We start from the raw sequence: 16,747 nt of genomic DNA, 5'->3' as shown, positions 1-16,747 counted from the left end.
AATCAGATAAAAATTGCGGCTTCCAGGAACCTAAGAAGTCAAATCGGGAGATCGATTTATATGGGAGCTATATCAAAGTCTGAACTTATATGACCCATTTGCAATCTCCAACGATTGCATATTAAGTAAATGTGCAAAATTTCGACCGCTATCGTGATTTCGACAGACGGACGGATGGACGGGCGGACAGTGTTAGATCGACTCAGAATGCCGAGACGATCCAAACAGTGGAAAAACTAACTTCACACTTTTCCACGACAAGGGTACATAGAAGTACCTAATACCCGCTCTAAACAAAGCGACGCACCTATCAGCCAAACAGTCAAAGCATTCCCTATTTGTTACAGTTGACTTTGATCTTAAGGTTATGTCATATTTATAATAAATTTGCATTGTCCAATTATCTTATTACCAGCATTTATAATTATTTATTGAATATTGAAAGAATTTATTACACAAGAGCACAAACGAACCTCAGCAGATAGTTATATATTTTTGATCGATTACATTAAAAACAAAGCTTTTATGTTCCAATCAACCAGATCTTATAAATAGTATCAACTGGGTTTTGAAAAAGACACAATCGAAGTTACGGTCAACAAAAACAGATACTAATACAAAATGTCTCAACTCATGCCATTAGGAGAGGACTTACAAAATGTGGCCATCAAAGAATTGGGTGAAAATCCCAGCAGAATATCTGAGGATTTGCTAATCCTTAAGGCATGGATTAATCAACAACCTCATTTGAAATCGCGCATGGATGATCAGTTCCTTATACAATTTCTTAGAGGCAGTAAATATAGCTTGGAAAAGGCCAAAGACAAATTGGATACATTCTACACGATGAAGACCAAATATTCCGATTTGTTTGCTATAACTGATGTGGACAATGAGATGTTTCGAAAATTTCACAATACTGGGTAAGTTGTGGGGAAAAACTGAAAGCGATATTGCAATTTGCAATTTAGGATATTCGTCTGCCGTATCATTTTCGAGAATATTGTCGTGTGCGGGAATCTAAGTTGGCAATATATCATGAGCTGGATGTTTATTTATCCCGGCCGACACGGGGTAACTATGAGCACCACTCAGAATGGAACTTTAAGCTCCGACTTGTGTGGTCTCCATCGTTACCACGGAAAGCTTAGCTGAAAGCTACCGGACGCGTCCACAGGTTGCGGATGGTGTAAGTCTCCGTTTTTATGCGTAGTAGCTGCAAATGCGGCCTCGGGCAGTCAGCGATTTTCGAGAGGAGAGTTTCAGTGAGGAGTCAGCTGGCACAGGCTATATATTAAATACTGAGTGCCAATGATACTCGAGATGACAAGGCGAGTTATTGGCGCCTTCAAATAAACAATGGCCAAAATCAACGTCTGTCCCCAAGTTAGGGGCGGCTGGGGGCGAGCGTCGGATCTTGGAGCAAGTGGCTCGCCACAACGAGGGAAACAATCTCACAAAACCCATGCGGTTGGGGCGCTGGGCCAGTAACCCGCCCCCGGAAAACTATGAGAACTACTATGAGAAACAAAGGAATAGTTGACGACCCACGCAAACGAAAAAAGGACCATGATTTGCGGATCTGCACCTGGAATGTCAGCACTCTTTATAGAGAAGGTGCAGTATACGCGCTAGCAAATGTATTAGAGAAGTACAAGGCAGATATTACCGCCTTACAGGAAGTGCGATGGACTGGGAATGTCGTCACTACAACACCAAACGGTGACGAACAATACTATAGCTGCCTTAGCACGGGCCATGAATTTGGCTGTGGACTTGTGGTTAGTCGGAGACTGAAACACCTTATCTCCAGCTTTACTTCGGTGGATGAGAGGCTAGCCACAATCCGCATAAAAGCCAACATCAGTCAACATCAGCCTTATTTGTGACCATGCCCCGACGGAAGATAAGGACGAGCAGACCAAGGATATGTTCTACGAGCGCATAGAGGGAGATTATGACCATTGCCCCGCCCATGATATTAAAATCCTTCTGGGATATTTTAATGCAAAAATAGGAAAGGAAGACTTTTTTCGTCCAACAGTCGGAAAGTTTAGACTCCACGAGATATCGTCCAGTAATGGATTGAGGCTAATAGATTTCGCCGCGATAGTCAGTAACTTTATCTACCTCGGCACCGCCGTAACCGAAACGAATGACACCAGTTTTGAGATAAAGCGAATAATAATACTGGCAAACAGATGCTACTTTGGACTAAGTAAGCAGTTTAGAAACAAGGCCACCTCTCGACAGACGAAGATTACACTATACAAGACACTGATACTACCCGTTTTGTTATATGGTTCTGAAGCATGGTACTTGTGAAATCAGATGAGGCAGTGCTTGGAGTATTTTAGAGAAAGATTCTTCGTAAGATATATGGACCAGTTTGCGTTAATGGAGAATATAGGCGACGTATGAACCACGAGCTGTATGATGACGATAGCATAGTGACATGCATCAAAATACAACGGCTGCGTTGGCTAGGTCATGTTATCCGAATGGATAAAGAAGCTTTAGCAAAGAAGTTTTTTGAAGGCTAACACGGTGGTACACGCAAACCGGGAAGACCAAAAGCCCGATGGAAAGATCAAGTGGTGGGAGACACCTCGAAACTTGGTGTCAGAGATTTTAGAATGAGCGCAGGAGACCGAGGCGCTTGGAATGCTATTCTACGTTCGGCTAGTGGAACAAATGTTCTGTCATAGCCAATTAAAGTAAAGTAAGGATGTTTATTTATATGCCTTGGCCTCACTGCCCTTGCATTCAAATCTTGAGCGACGCCTTACTGTGAATTTCAAGGGTGGTAGTTACAGATCTCTGCCCAAAAAACCCCACACTTATCCACAAAAAGCCTACATTTCAAGCGTGGTATGTAAGGGCCCTTTGCGGGAGTTTGTGTCAGGATATGGCAATATCACACACTAGTGCGTCAGTGTCACCGATTACAATTGCATCAAAATAGACCAATCTCCTGCAAGCCCTCAACTTGGAGATATCAGTGAAGATAGGATTTCTTTGTCCTCAAACAAGTAATAGCCGACCAATATTTCCCAGAAAAATAGTTAGTTTTGTTCCATATAATAAAAGCGGTAAAACTTCGCTAATACTGGAGATCGAAATCACAAAACAATTATCTGAAATCTATTCAGCAGACTTAAGTGTTTTAAATCAAGTTTAAATAATTTACATATTACACATCTCCCCAGAACTTATGTGACATTGCCGAAGCCGTTGAATGCAAATGGACCTCGAATTGTTTCCGTACGTATAAATTATGCAGCTCCCGACTTTACGGTGTGCCAGATCGTTCAATATACAACAGCTGCATTGGAAGTTGCTATGATATCTGATCCCTATGCTTGTATTCATGGTATATGCTTCATAATGGATTTCTCCAAACTTACCCTGAATCATGTCATGCTTATAACACCAACAAACTTTAAGAAATTTGTAAAATATTTTGAGCACACGATTCCGATAAGAATAAAGGGGATCTACGCTATAAATGCTACACCAGCCGCTGAACAATTGTATCAATTTGTAATGCCTTTCTTTCCACAGCAATTAAAAGAGCGGGTATGATAACAAAAATTAAAAAAAAAATAAAAATACTTTGAAATTTTTAATTTTTTCCTTTAAAGATTGTCATCATTCGCAATAATATAGAGGAATTGCATCGACATATACCCAAAGAGTATTTACCAACGGAATATGGTGGTGAAAATGGTTTATTGGAGCAGTTGTGCGAGGACTACAATCATGTATGGGATAAACATAGAGACTTTTTTCGCGAGAATGCTGCCTATGGCGTAGAAGAGAAATTGCGTTTGGGCAAATGCAAATTAGAATTTGGTGATGATTTCGGCATTGGGGGTACATTTAGAAAACTTGTGGTGGATTAATAATCACTTTGTGAAAAATAAGTTATGTAATAAATGTCATATCTATGAAATAATACCATTGAAATAGTGTGTATCTATATATAAAAAAATAGTAGTGTTACCGATGTTTGTGATATACGCCCAGAAGAAAGGGCTGAACCTACAAACTTGAAATTTTGCATAAAGGTCACTGTTGGTATGAAGGTACGGGATAAGGCTGGATTTTTTTAAATTCGAACCAGAACATATCATAATTAGAAAATTACCTAACACAACATTATTGTTGCCTTTCACTTAAGACTCATTTCTTTGTGCTAATGCAAAGCCATATTACAACAACAGTAGTTAGGTAAAAATACGAGAGAAGACCATTAGGTACAAGACAATGAGTATACTTCTAGAAGTTATTATTACGCCCTCACAAATAGAGTGACATAATATGGGAGCACTATGTGAGAGCATGACAGAGAAAAGTTGGATGTCGATAGATATAGTTCACTGTTGCGGTGGTTGGGTTGTTATAGTGATGAGTGAGGTGCTTGGTTTGTTCTTTTGTTCCTACGGAGGTCAACCAATTGCATATGCTTCTTTTTAAGACTGTGTAGTTGGAAGTTGAGATTCTACCGGGAAAAATTCCCAATGCGTGGGAATTTAACCAATAAATACCTTTTTTGGTTATTTATAAATTTTCACATATTTTGATAACTGAAAACATTTTGTACCATTTTTTTATAATTTCTTATTCTTTGTATATGAAACTGACTTTCTGATCTTATAAAACAGGACTATAATTATAAAGTCGCTCGCCTTAAATTCTTGGGGAAATAAATTGCTAAATTTCAATCCAATTTCGATGAAATTTGATAGAGTGTATTATGGTAGACCCCTACCATGGACCATGGATCGCATTTGCCGAGTTCTTTGCCCGTTATCTCTTTTAAGGCAAACAAAGAATAATGGATAAGAATTGTTATGCTATTGGAGCTACATCAAGTTATAGTCCTATTCGAATTGAATAATGAAGACCATAGTAGAAGTCATTGTGCAAAATTTCAGCTTAATCGAATAAGAATTGTGCCCTATAGGGCTCAAGCAGTAATGTAGGGAGGTATATTTCTATGAGAGCTGTATCAGGCTAAAGATCGATTCAGACAATATTTAACACGCATGTTGAATTTCAGCCAAATCGGATAATAATTATGCACTCTGGAGGCTTAGGAAGTCAAGACCTCAGATCGGTTTATATGGCAGCTATAATAGCTTATGGACCGATTTAAACCATATTGAGTACAGTTATTAAAAGTGATAACAGAACACGTCATGCGAAATTTCAGCCAAATCGGATAAGAATTGCGGCATCTAGTGTCTCAAGAAGTCAAGATCCCAGATTGGTTTATATGGCAGTTATAATAAGTTATGGACCGATTTGAACCATATTTAGCACACTTATTAAAAGTCATAACAGAACACCTCAAGTGGCTCAAGCAGTCAAGTTTCAACATCGGTTTATATGGCAGATCAAGATCCCAGATAAGTTAATATGACAGCTATATCCGGTTATGGACCGATTTCAACCATACTCAGCACAGTTGTTGGAAGTCATACCAAAACACTCCGTGCAAAATTTCAGTGAAATCGGATAAGAATTGTGCCATCTAGTGGCCCAAGAAGTCAAGATCCAAGATCGGTTTATATGGCAGCTATATCAAACGGACGGACAGACGGACAGACGGACATGGCTAGATCGACTTAAAATGTCATGACGATCAAGAATATATATATACTTTATGGGGTCTTAGACGAATATTTCGAGGAGTTATAAACAATGACAAAATTAGTATACCCCGATCCTATGGTAGAGGGTATAAAAAAATGGGACAGTGAGTTGTGTTAGGGCCTTCGACATCCCTCTTTAATTTGGCTCAGATCAGTCCAAATTTGGATATTGCTGCATAGACCGATCTCTCGATTTAATCTCTTGGCCCCTAAAAGGCGCATTTATAACTCGATTTCGCTGAAATTTGACACAGTGTTGGACTTTTCGACATACTTGTCGTATATGGTTCTGATCGGTCGATATTTTTCTATAGCTACCGAAAAAACAATATTTTGTTCTACGAAATTGAACAATGACTTGTACTTATTAGACCACTCAATGTCAGTGCCGAATTTGATCTAAATCAGACCATAATTCAATGTAACTGATATGGGGGCATACATTATGACGAAATGTGGTTTTCGTATATACCCGAAGTGGTGGGTATCCAAAGTTCGGCCTGCCCGAACTTAACGCCTTCTTACTTGTTAAATATATACCTATGATTAATATTGGGTATTATTTGTTTAAAAGTACTGTTATAAATAAACTATATGATTATTTGCACTAAATGACTTGGAATTGACATGTGTGCATTTCTCTATCACGTTTATGAAACATTGATTTGCATCACCTACATGATAGAAAAAGCATGCATGGCATGGTTGTCATACCAGTTAAGTTACAAATTCCCCCATTAATAAGGGGACCAGTCTATTAGCTGTGTTTGTATCGACATGTTGTATATTCTTGTAAGCTGTATGAACACACAGCATAAAAATCGTGTCACTTGAAAGCAAAAGACATTCGTTCCACTATTCTCTCATCCATGTCTCAGGGCGAATTTTGCTCAAGATCATCTGAATTGATATTGACGATACAGTAGTAACGCCATGCCCATGGGGGCTATATCTGTTTATAGAACGACTCGGATTTTACTTGGCATGGATGTTGGATGTTGTAACATAAGTCTTTGTTTTTTTGGCCAAATCAGATGAAAATTGAGGCTTCTAAGGGCTCAAGAAGTCAAATCCGGGGATTGGTTTATATGGGGCTATATCTGTTTATAGACCGTTTCGGATCATGCTAAGCATGGATGTTGGAAGTCATAACTCAAGTATTTGTTCCAAATTTTGGTCAAATACGATGAAAATTGAGGCTTTTAAGGCCTCAATAAGTCAAATCGCGGGATCGGTTTCTATGGAGCTATATCCAAATCTGAACCGATATGGCCCATTTGTATTTGTGAAAAATTTCAAGAGGCTAGATTTACGCGTTCGATCGCTATCGTGATTTCGACAGACGGACGGACGGACATGGCTAGATAGACTCAGAATGTCGAGATGATCAAGAATATATATATACTTTATGGTCGCAGATCAATATTTCGAGGTGTTTACCCCCATCCTATGGTGGTGGGTATAATACTCGTAAGCTCTTATGGGTTCATAAATGATGTATATTTCACGGTATTACACAAAAGGTGGTTAATATCCGCGTTGGTGGTTATCCAATGTTCGTTCTGGCCGAACTTTATCCCTTTTTACTAAGCAGAAAAATGAAATTCGCACTTAAACGACTGGCAAGTATGTCTAAACTACTATAGTTGTTAATGCATATGCGGATAAAACATAGATCGAATATATCATACAATATGCTGCATACCATCTCTTGTGAATGATCATGGTCAGATGTTCAGTGTCAGCTGGACAAACATGTTTGGTATACAAGGATTGCCTATTATATATTTCGGGATGGGACAACCCTTGTATTGCAATCCGCCGTGACAGCTCTATCGTAAAGCTTGACATTTTTGAGGTTATTCGTACTCAGAACGTTTTGACATACGAGCGCTGTTTGTGTTGTTTACAGTAACTTGAAAGATTCATTTCGCCCAAAAAATGGAATTGACTGGTGAACACTTTCGTGCGATTTTTTACAACTTTCGTCGTGGATTAGCTCAACAACAGTGCATCGATGAGCATCAAGGTTTGAATCGGACCATAACTTTATATAGCTTCAATAGCATATTATTTCTAATCTTTTATCCTTTGTTTGCCTAAACAGAGATACCGGGAAAAGAACTCGACAAATGCAATCCATGGTGGAGGGTATATAAGATTCGGCCCGGCCGAATTTAGCACACTTTTACTTGTTCTCTTTACGAATTGTTGTTTTCATTGTATAGTAACTTTGGATGCAATAAAGTGGAGAGTTTTACTACGAACATGTTTATACCCACGATTTGGTTGACATTTTGCATAATGTCTTCTACTATGGTCTCCAACATCCAACCCTAGTATGGTCCGAATCTGTCCATATCCTGATGCAGATGGCATATCTTATCCATTATCCTTTGTTTGCCTATAAGAGAAATGCGATCCATGTTGGAGGGTATATAAGATTCGGCCCGGTCGAGTCTGGCACGCATTTACTTGTTTCATTTATAGTCGCCTCCACCCGACTTCTGCCTTACTTATTTTGCTAGGTAGTTATATTGTTTAATTTTAATTTCTATCTAGTTAGTAAATATTGCAATTGGCTTATCCCCGGAAAGTTGTTATTAAACTCATTGATCCCAATTTGTTAATAATTTCGTAGGTAATATGCTTTATCCCCTGTTCCTTAGTGGAATGTTCATGGGAAATTTAGTAGTTGTAGTGGTTATTTTCTTTACAAGCTGTGCCCTCACGTTTTTCCAATTTCAAAAAGCCGGCAATCAAGAGCTCAAATTAAATTTAATTAGAGCACCTATATCAAATCGTTGCTACATATAAATAGTTTCACTTTGAGTTGTGAGTTTTTATTGCAAGTTAGAGACAATTGGAAACATAGGTTTTAGCATGTCTCAAATAAAATTATTAAAGGAAGAATTGCAAAAAGTGGCCATAGAAGAATTGGGTGAAGTACCTAGTCGAATTCCGGAAGATTTGGAAGTCCTTAAGGCATGGATCAACCAACAATCCCATTTGAAGGCCCGTACAGAAGACCAGTTTCTCATACAATTTCTCAGAGGCTGTAAGTATAGCCTGGAGAAGGCTAAAGACAAATTGGATATCTTCTATGCCATGAAGACCAAGTGTCCAGAAATGTTTGGCATTACCGATGTGGATAATGATGCTTTTCGAAGGTTTCACAAAACCGGGTAAGTTGTTTCTTCACAACAATAAAACTGTTTTTGGTATGTAACCCCTTAATTTTTTGCAACAGCACCTATGTGCCTTTGCCTGAACCTTTATTTGGGAATGGTCCCCGCATTGTCTTCATACGTGCCAATTATGCTGCTCCAGATTTTACTGTGGCCCAAATCATGTCATATGTAACAGCAGCTACCGAATTGGCCATGATAACAGATCCCTATGCTTGTATCCATGGTCTTTGTTATATCATGGATTTCTCCAAGGTTACCCTAAGTCATGTCATGCTAATAACGCCAGCGGCCATCAAAAAGATTGTCAAGTTTTTTGAGAACACAATTCCTGTAAGAATCAAGGCGCTTCATATAATAAATGCTTCAACAGCAAGTGAACATATGCATCGAGTAGTTTTGCCCTATATACCAGAGAATTTGAGACAAAGGGTAGGTGAAGATTTTAGCTGTGGAGATATGATTTAAAATTGTTCTTGTTTTTATCTCCAGATATTCATTTCTGCTAAAAATTCTAAAGAATTGGATGATCACATTCCCAAAAAGTATCTGCCTGTGGAATATGGTGGGGAAAATGGTTCTTTGGAACAGCTATGTTGTGAGCGCAATAAAATCTGGGATAACTATCGAGAATTCTTCCGGCAGAATGCCGACTACGGCACTGAAGAACATTTGCGTTTGGGTAAACCCAAGATAGACTTTGGCGATGATCTGGGTATTGCTGGATCATTTCGAAAACTTATAGTCGATTAACCTTCTACGTATGACAAAGTTTAGAGATATTCTTTACAACTTCAGTTCAGTTTGGAGAAGATCTTTTTTGGAATTTTTCATATGATATGGGAAATAGCTATATGTAATTTTTAAAATATATTTATATGTGTAGTTTGTGTTATATTAGCATATTGGAGACACATGTTATGTATAAGTCGAAAATATATTCCATACATTAGAAGTAAATTCCATGTCCATGAAATCATATTAATAATTTTACAAATTTTACAAACTTCTCACATCAATGAGTGCTGTCCGATTCAAGTTTAAGCTCAATGATAAGTTGCCTCTTTTATATAGCCGAACCCGAACGGCGTGCCGCAGTGCGACACCTCTTTGGGGAGAAGTTTTTACATAGCATAGTACCTCACAAATGTTGCCAGCATTAGAAGGGGATAACCACCGCTGAAAAATATATATACTTTTATAACCTCCACAATAGGGTGGGGGTATACTAACCTAGTCATTCCGTTTGTAACACCTCGAAATATTGATCTAGGACCCCATACAGTATATATATTCTTTATAGTCTCGACATTCAGAGTCGAACTAGCCATGTCCGTCCGTCCGTCTGTCGAAATCACTATAGCGGTCGAACGCGTATAGCTAGGCCTCTTGAAATTTTGCACAGATAATTAATATTGATGAAGGTCGTTGGGGACTGCAAATAGGCCTTATCGGTTCAGGCTTGACTTCTTGAGCCCCCGGAAGCCGCAATTTTTGTTCGATTTGCACATAGTGTTCTGTTTTGACTTCCAACAAATGTGCCAAGTACGGTCCAAATTGCCCAAGAACCTGATATAGCTCCCATATAAACCGATCTCCCGATTTGATTTCTTGAGCCCCTGGAAGCCTTAATTTTCATCCGATTTGGCTAAAATTTGCGCATAGTGTTCGGTTATGGCTTCCAATAACTGTGCCAAGTACAGTTTCAATCGATCTATAACCTGATATAGCTCCTATATAAACCGATCTCCCGATTTGATTTCTTGAGCCCTTAAAAGCCGCAATTTTATTATGACTTTCAACAACTGTGCCAAGTACCGTCCAAATTGGTCAAGAACCTGATGTAGTTCCCATATAAACCGATCTCCCGATTTGATTTCTTGAGCCCCTGGAAGCCTTAATTTTCATCCGATTTGGCTGAAATTTTGCACATAGTGTTCCGTTAACAACTGTGCTAAGTACAGTCTGAATCGGTCTATAACCTGAAATATCTCCCATATAAACCGATCTCCCGATTTGCCTTCTTAAGCCCTGCAGCCGCGATTTTTATCCGATTTGGCTGTAATTGTATGTTATACGTCTCAACAACTGTGCTAAGTTCGGTCCAAATCGGTCCGGTTCCCAAGATTCGACCCGGCCGAACTTAGCACGCTTTTGCTTGTTTTTTGATGTTCTCACTAGGATTCCAACCCAGGTGTTTAGGGTCATAGGCGGACATGTTAACCTCTGCGCTACGGTAGCATAATAAACAGTTTTAAAATGGTCATACCTGGCTCGATGCGCTTCTGTAGTAGATCGTTGGGGCTTGCAAATAGGCCATATCGGTTCAAATTTGGATATAGCTCCCATATAAAGCGATCTTTGACTTCTTGAACCCTTACAAACCGTAATTTTTGTCCAATTTGGCTGAAATTTCGCATGTGGTGTTCCGTTATGACTTTCAACAGTTGTGCCAAGTACGGTCCAAATCGGTCTATAATCTGGCAGGAATTTTGCGTGCAGTGGTCTGTTAAGATTTTTAAAATTTGTGCCAAGTACGTCCCAAATCGGTCTATAGTCTGATATAGCTCCCATATAAACCAATCTCCAGATTAGACTTCTTGAAACTTTACAAGTCGCAATTTTTATCCGATTTGACTGTGCATGCAGTGTTCTGTTAAGATTTTTAACAACTGTGCCAAGTACGGTTTAAATCGGCCTATAGCCTGATATAGTTCCCATATAAACCGATCTCCCGATTTGATTTCTTGAGTCATTATAAGCCGCAAATTTTGTCCGATTCGGCTGAAATTTTGCATGCGGTGTTCCGTTATGACTATCAACAATCGTGCCAAATACGGTCCAAATCAGTCTATCATCATCCTTGTTTGGTTTTTAGAAGCTTTAATTTTTGCTGGTCTGACAGAAGTTTGGTATGTAGAATAAAATTATGCCCTTCAGCTACATTTATTTTGTATAAATTTCTAGGTGAATCCATGACGGTGGGTTCCCAAGATTCGGCCCGGTGGAACTTAGCACGCTTTTACTTGTTATAATATAAATCTTGGTCAAGATTTCGATGGTAAATGCGTAGTTTGGACACAAGTTATTGTTTATTTGATTTGCGGATTTGTTATCTAATTTTAAATAATTTTCTTAAAAATACCATCGAATCCAACTTTTTGCAAGCCCCACAATATTTTCTCCACATTTGGATATGATATTTGGGATTTCTACTATACATTCACTTAAATTTTAGGTTTTTCAAATTGTCTCGGTCGAACTACATATCAGTTTGGAGGATTTAAGACAGCAGATTCATATCCCATATCTAATTACCTTTCATTTGACACCCACATCCTGGAAAACTAGATTTTTTTATTTATATAATTTTGTTTTTTTGCGGAAGGAGGACTATTCATAAACCACCATAGCACTCTTAATTACATTGACAGCAAGGTGAGAACATGATTATCTTCGCCATTACCACTATTCTAACCACACCACCCACCCCACTACATCACACCACAGCACACCATTTGGCTGCTCAGTTAACTCAGTTTCGTCGCAGTTCTTTAATCGTCCGCATGCAAAATAAAGCCCTCGTAAAAGTTTTAGTGGAAAATTGATCAAAACTAGATAAAACTTTCTCAAAAATTTAATAAATCAATAGAAAAATGTAGTGCAACTTATGTATTAATCGATTTATTTGGATATTCGTTAAAAATCTATTGGAAATCTTAAGAAAACAATCAGCAATAAATTATAATATTGGTCTGCGGGTTTCGCGTTTTTGCTTCGCCGTGTGTGTATCCATTTTTTTGTTTACATTTGTTGTTGTTATGTAAAGAGTGTGTGAGAGTGTGAGGTGAACACGTTATTTTCTCAGATTTACTTACTTCAGTGTTTTGATTTTTTTTTCCAAGATGAGTGACTTGACTAAGAGAAGTTTTTCACCAAACAAAAATAATTGAAAATACGTCATTAGCAAAAGGGTTTTAAATTAAGCAATAAAAAGCACTATTAAGTCAACTGTTATATTTGATATGAAAAATCCTTTTGTTATAATTTCTTATAATCATCAAGCAACAAAATTACAAAATTATTATACAGGTAAGTTTCATTGAAATGTAATTATATTTAAAATTGTGTGGAAAATATGAATTTTAGAAAAATGAAAAATCTTAAGATATTTATGACAATTATTTCTAAACTAAACATTTTAATACGAACGCACAACAAGCCGATCACTTTTCAACCGAACCTAATATGAACCAGTAAAAGCGTGTCAAGTTTGACCGACTCGGATCTTATATATCCTGCACCATGGATCGCATTTGTCAAGTTCTTTGACCGATATCTCTTTATAGGCAAACAAAGGATAATGGAAAGGAATTGCCATGCTATTTTAGCTATATCAGGTTATAGACCGATTAGGGTCATACTTGGTTTAGATGTGAAAGACTTTAGTAAAAGCCATTTGTGCAAAATTTCAGCCAAATAGGATACGAATTGCTCCTTATAGGGGTTCAAGAAATAAAATCGGAAGATCGGTTTATATGAGAGCTATATCAGGTAATGAATCGACTCAGATCATATTGAGCAAAATCAGACAAAAATTTCGCTCTCTAGAGGCTCAAGAAGTATAATCGGGAGATCGGTTTATATGGGAGCTACATCAGGTTTTAGACTGATTCTGGCCATACTCAACACATATATTGAAGGTCATAGGATAAGTCTTTGTGCAAAATTTTAGCCAAATCGCCATCTAGAAGTTCAAAAAGTTTAATCGGGAGATCGGTTGTTTTGGGATAAGACAATAGGCTTTGAATCAGGAGATCAGTATACGAGGGTTGCCTTTTATATTTCGGGATTAGAGAACAAAAACAAATAATAAGAATCGAAAATCGCTTTATTGTTTTTCAAAATATTTCCTATGAAGACCTATACACTTTTGCATGCATTTGAACCAATTGTCGAAGTACTTTTGCCACTATGATTGCAGTGTCTCCAAAACATGCATTCTGGTGTCCAAAAACGTTGACCTCTCATTTTAATTTTTGCGTACGGAAATAAAGAGAAGTCTCTCGGTGCCAAGACAGGACTATACGGCGGTTGACTCATCAAATCGATTTTTTGAGTGCTCAAAAATGTAGTTGTTTGAACCGATGTGTGAGAGGTCATATTGTCGTGGTGAAGAGTGATCCTGACCTCATGGAAGACAACTGCTACACAAATGATTGTGTACCTCTCGGAATTGACTGTTCTGCGTATTTCTAGTGGTACGATTGCGAGATGTTCAATTTTTCAGAAAAAACGGGCGATTATATTCTTGGAAGCGCTTCCAACTTTTGTTGGATTTGTCTCATCTTGAAACATCCAAACAGTCGACTGCCGCTTACTTTCACGACGATTCATCACTTGTCACGATGTCATAGACGTGTTTCGAAGCACCGCGATAGTATTTTCGGAGCATTTCTTTCGACTAATCGACACGAGCCTTATTTTGAGCGATTGACAAATTGTCGACTGCCGCTTACTTTCACGACGATTCATCACCTGTCACGATGTCATAGACGTGTTTCGAAGCACCGCGATAGTATTTTCGGAGCATTTCTTTCGACTAATCGACACGAGCTTTATTTTGAGCGATTGACAAATTGTGACGGTCAAATGTTTAAGAAATATTGAATATGTGTTGTTCCCACTAATGGCTAAGGTTGTCTCAATCCCATGATGAAAACCGTAAACCGCAAAGTGTATGGAAAGGTGGATATATATTTATGAGTATATGGCTATACCTTATGTTGCAATCAAGTGAACAAAGTTACAATAGGCCTACAGACCTATAAGCCTTACGTTGTGGATACCATGATAAAGAGTAGGACATCCAGCAAACTGCTCAAATCCAAACATCATGCCTATATCAAGGGAAGGTCGGTGGAGACTGCGCTATAGAAGAATCTTTCGATGCCAAGACGTACACATTGGCAGTTTGCATTGACATCGAGGGGGCGTTTAACAATGTGCGGACCAACACATTGCTACAATCCTTAGACCAGTAACGGGTGGACCTGGTCCTTAGAGTCTGGAGAAACCATATGCTAAGGAACACGACATAAATATAAGGAAGAAAGTGGTACAGGGAACGCCATAGGAAGAATTTTATCGCCACTCCTAGGGATGACCACCATAAATGACCTATTACGGATGCTGAATGAGAAGGGATTTGAACCAGTCTGCTATGCAGATGATGTTATAATACTTCTTAGAGGTAAGGATCAGAACCAGCTATGCAGAAGGGACGAAAGGGTCTTGCATATGACATATGACTGGGCTAGACCCACGGGTCCCAATGTTAAACCAGAGAGGACTGAAATATGCCTGTTCACGAGGAAGACGAAGGTGGGCCAATTTAACGCACCACGTTTTCTCAATAAAACGATTTCGAAATCTGACAAGGTCAAATACTTAGGAGTGATCTTGGATTGAAAACTGAATTGGAAGTGTCACATTCAGGAGCGTACTGAGAAGGCTCGCAGATGTTGGGCACTTTGTATACGGGCTATAGGCTCGAAATGGGGCCTGATCCAAGGATAGTCCACTGAGTCTATAGGAGCGTGATTAGACCAATATTTACTTACGCCTGAGTAGTTTCATGGACTGCTATGGAGAAAAATTTAAACATAAGGACCATACAGCAGATTCAGAGAATATGTTGCCTTGGCATAGGCGGAGCGATGAGGACCACGCTCACTAGGGCACTGGAAACTATTCTAGATATCTGACCCATTGACATTCAGATTAAATGTGAGGCAGGCACTCCGGTTATGAGACTTAAGGCAATGGGATAATGGATTGAGGATGGGAGCAGCTCATACCATCGTAGTATAATCGAGGCGACGATAGGAAACAGCGAAGGAAGGGAAGAGGTTTCCGATCGGATAACTGGGATGAACCCTGAGGACGAGCGTGAGGCATTGCTGCCAGCGGCACAGTCTTGGAGTGACGGAACCCTAGTATCGCCGTCTGGAAGATTATGTTACATGGATGGATCAAGCTAGAGGAAAGAGTGGGCCTGGGGTTTACATTTACAGAACCCAGGGACTGAGATCTGTTTTAAACTGCCTGCCCATAATATGGTCTTACAGGCGGAGATCCGGGCGATCACTTAATGCTTGAGTTGGTGTGGTACTGGCGCAAGGAAGTCAAGTGTGAACTTCTTTACGGTCAGTAATATTGCCATAAGGGCAATAACAACCAGGTAGGTAAGATCACGAACAGTCTTGCATTGTAAGAAGGAGAAGGTTGGCACAATCCCCATCGTTTGGGTGCCGGGCCATGACGGAGTAAGGGGGAAGGAAAGGACAGACAAATTGGCAGTGAATACCAGAGAACTGCCGTCAATAAACTTGGTTAACCTGAAGCCTTTCGGGTCGACGCAGTCCGATTTAAGGACTTGGGCGACGAACCCACACTATGGAACAGCGAAGCAGTCGGTAGAACAGCGAAAATCCTATGGGGCTAGCTAGTAAAAGTAAGAAGTAATACTGAAAAGAAGTAAGTGTAGCTATTGGTATCGTAACGGGACACATGGGGCTACGAGCTGACTTATGCAGAATCGGTGCGGCAAGTGATAGCATATGTAGGGCATGTGGGGAAGATGATGATGATGAGACGTGGAGACACCGGTACTAAGGTGGGGACACAATACCAGACATGAGCCAATATAGGGGCGTGGGATGGAACGCACTAAAGGATTTTGGAGTTCCTAACATAAAAATGTTCTTTTTCGAGGTTACTTTTAGAGCGCACAACAAGCCCATTACTGACTTAGGTGTATGTCCATAGTGGCATGGGGTGGAATAATATCCGCATCCTCTTTTCAACCTAACCTAATCTACAGTATCCTGTTACACA

The 16,747-nt window shown here is 39.2% G+C and overlaps 1 protein-coding gene across 1 annotated transcript; it reads left to right on the top strand.

The window, feature by feature from the left end:
• The first annotated feature begins 543 nt into the window (after positions 1 to 543).
• Positions 544 to 9,685, top strand: LOC106085649 (uncharacterized). Its single transcript, XM_013249972.2, has 6 exons — positions 544 to 923; positions 3,210 to 3,579; positions 3,645 to 3,893; positions 8,514 to 8,845; positions 8,911 to 9,280; positions 9,341 to 9,685. The coding sequence occupies exons 1-6, from the start codon at positions 622 to 624 to the stop codon at positions 9,599 to 9,601; spliced, it is 1,884 nt and encodes a 627-aa protein (XP_013105426.2). The 5' UTR covers positions 544 to 621; the 3' UTR covers positions 9,602 to 9,685.
• Positions 9,686 to 16,747: the final 7,062 nt, after the last annotated feature.

Source organism: Stomoxys calcitrans, chromosome 5, assembly GCF_963082655.1.
Source record: "Stomoxys calcitrans chromosome 5, idStoCalc2.1, whole genome shotgun sequence".
In the NCBI taxonomy this organism is placed as follows: domain Eukaryota; kingdom Metazoa; phylum Arthropoda; class Insecta; order Diptera; family Muscidae; genus Stomoxys; species Stomoxys calcitrans.
This window is presented reverse-complemented; position numbering and strand designations above follow the sequence as displayed.

Excerpts from the sequence above, each read along its gene's own strand:
- LOC106085649 (XM_013249972.2), top strand. The coding sequence starts at position 622 with ATGTCTCAACTCATGCCATTAGGAGAGGACTTACAAAATGTGGCCATC. Across the intron at positions 924-3,209 it reads CGAAAATTTCACAATACTGG|AACTTATGTGACATTGCCGA; the intron begins GTAAGTTGTGGG and ends ACATCTCCCCAG. Across the intron at positions 3,580-3,644 it reads CACAGCAATTAAAAGAGCGG|ATTGTCATCATTCGCAATAA; the intron begins GTATGATAACAA and ends TTTCCTTTAAAG.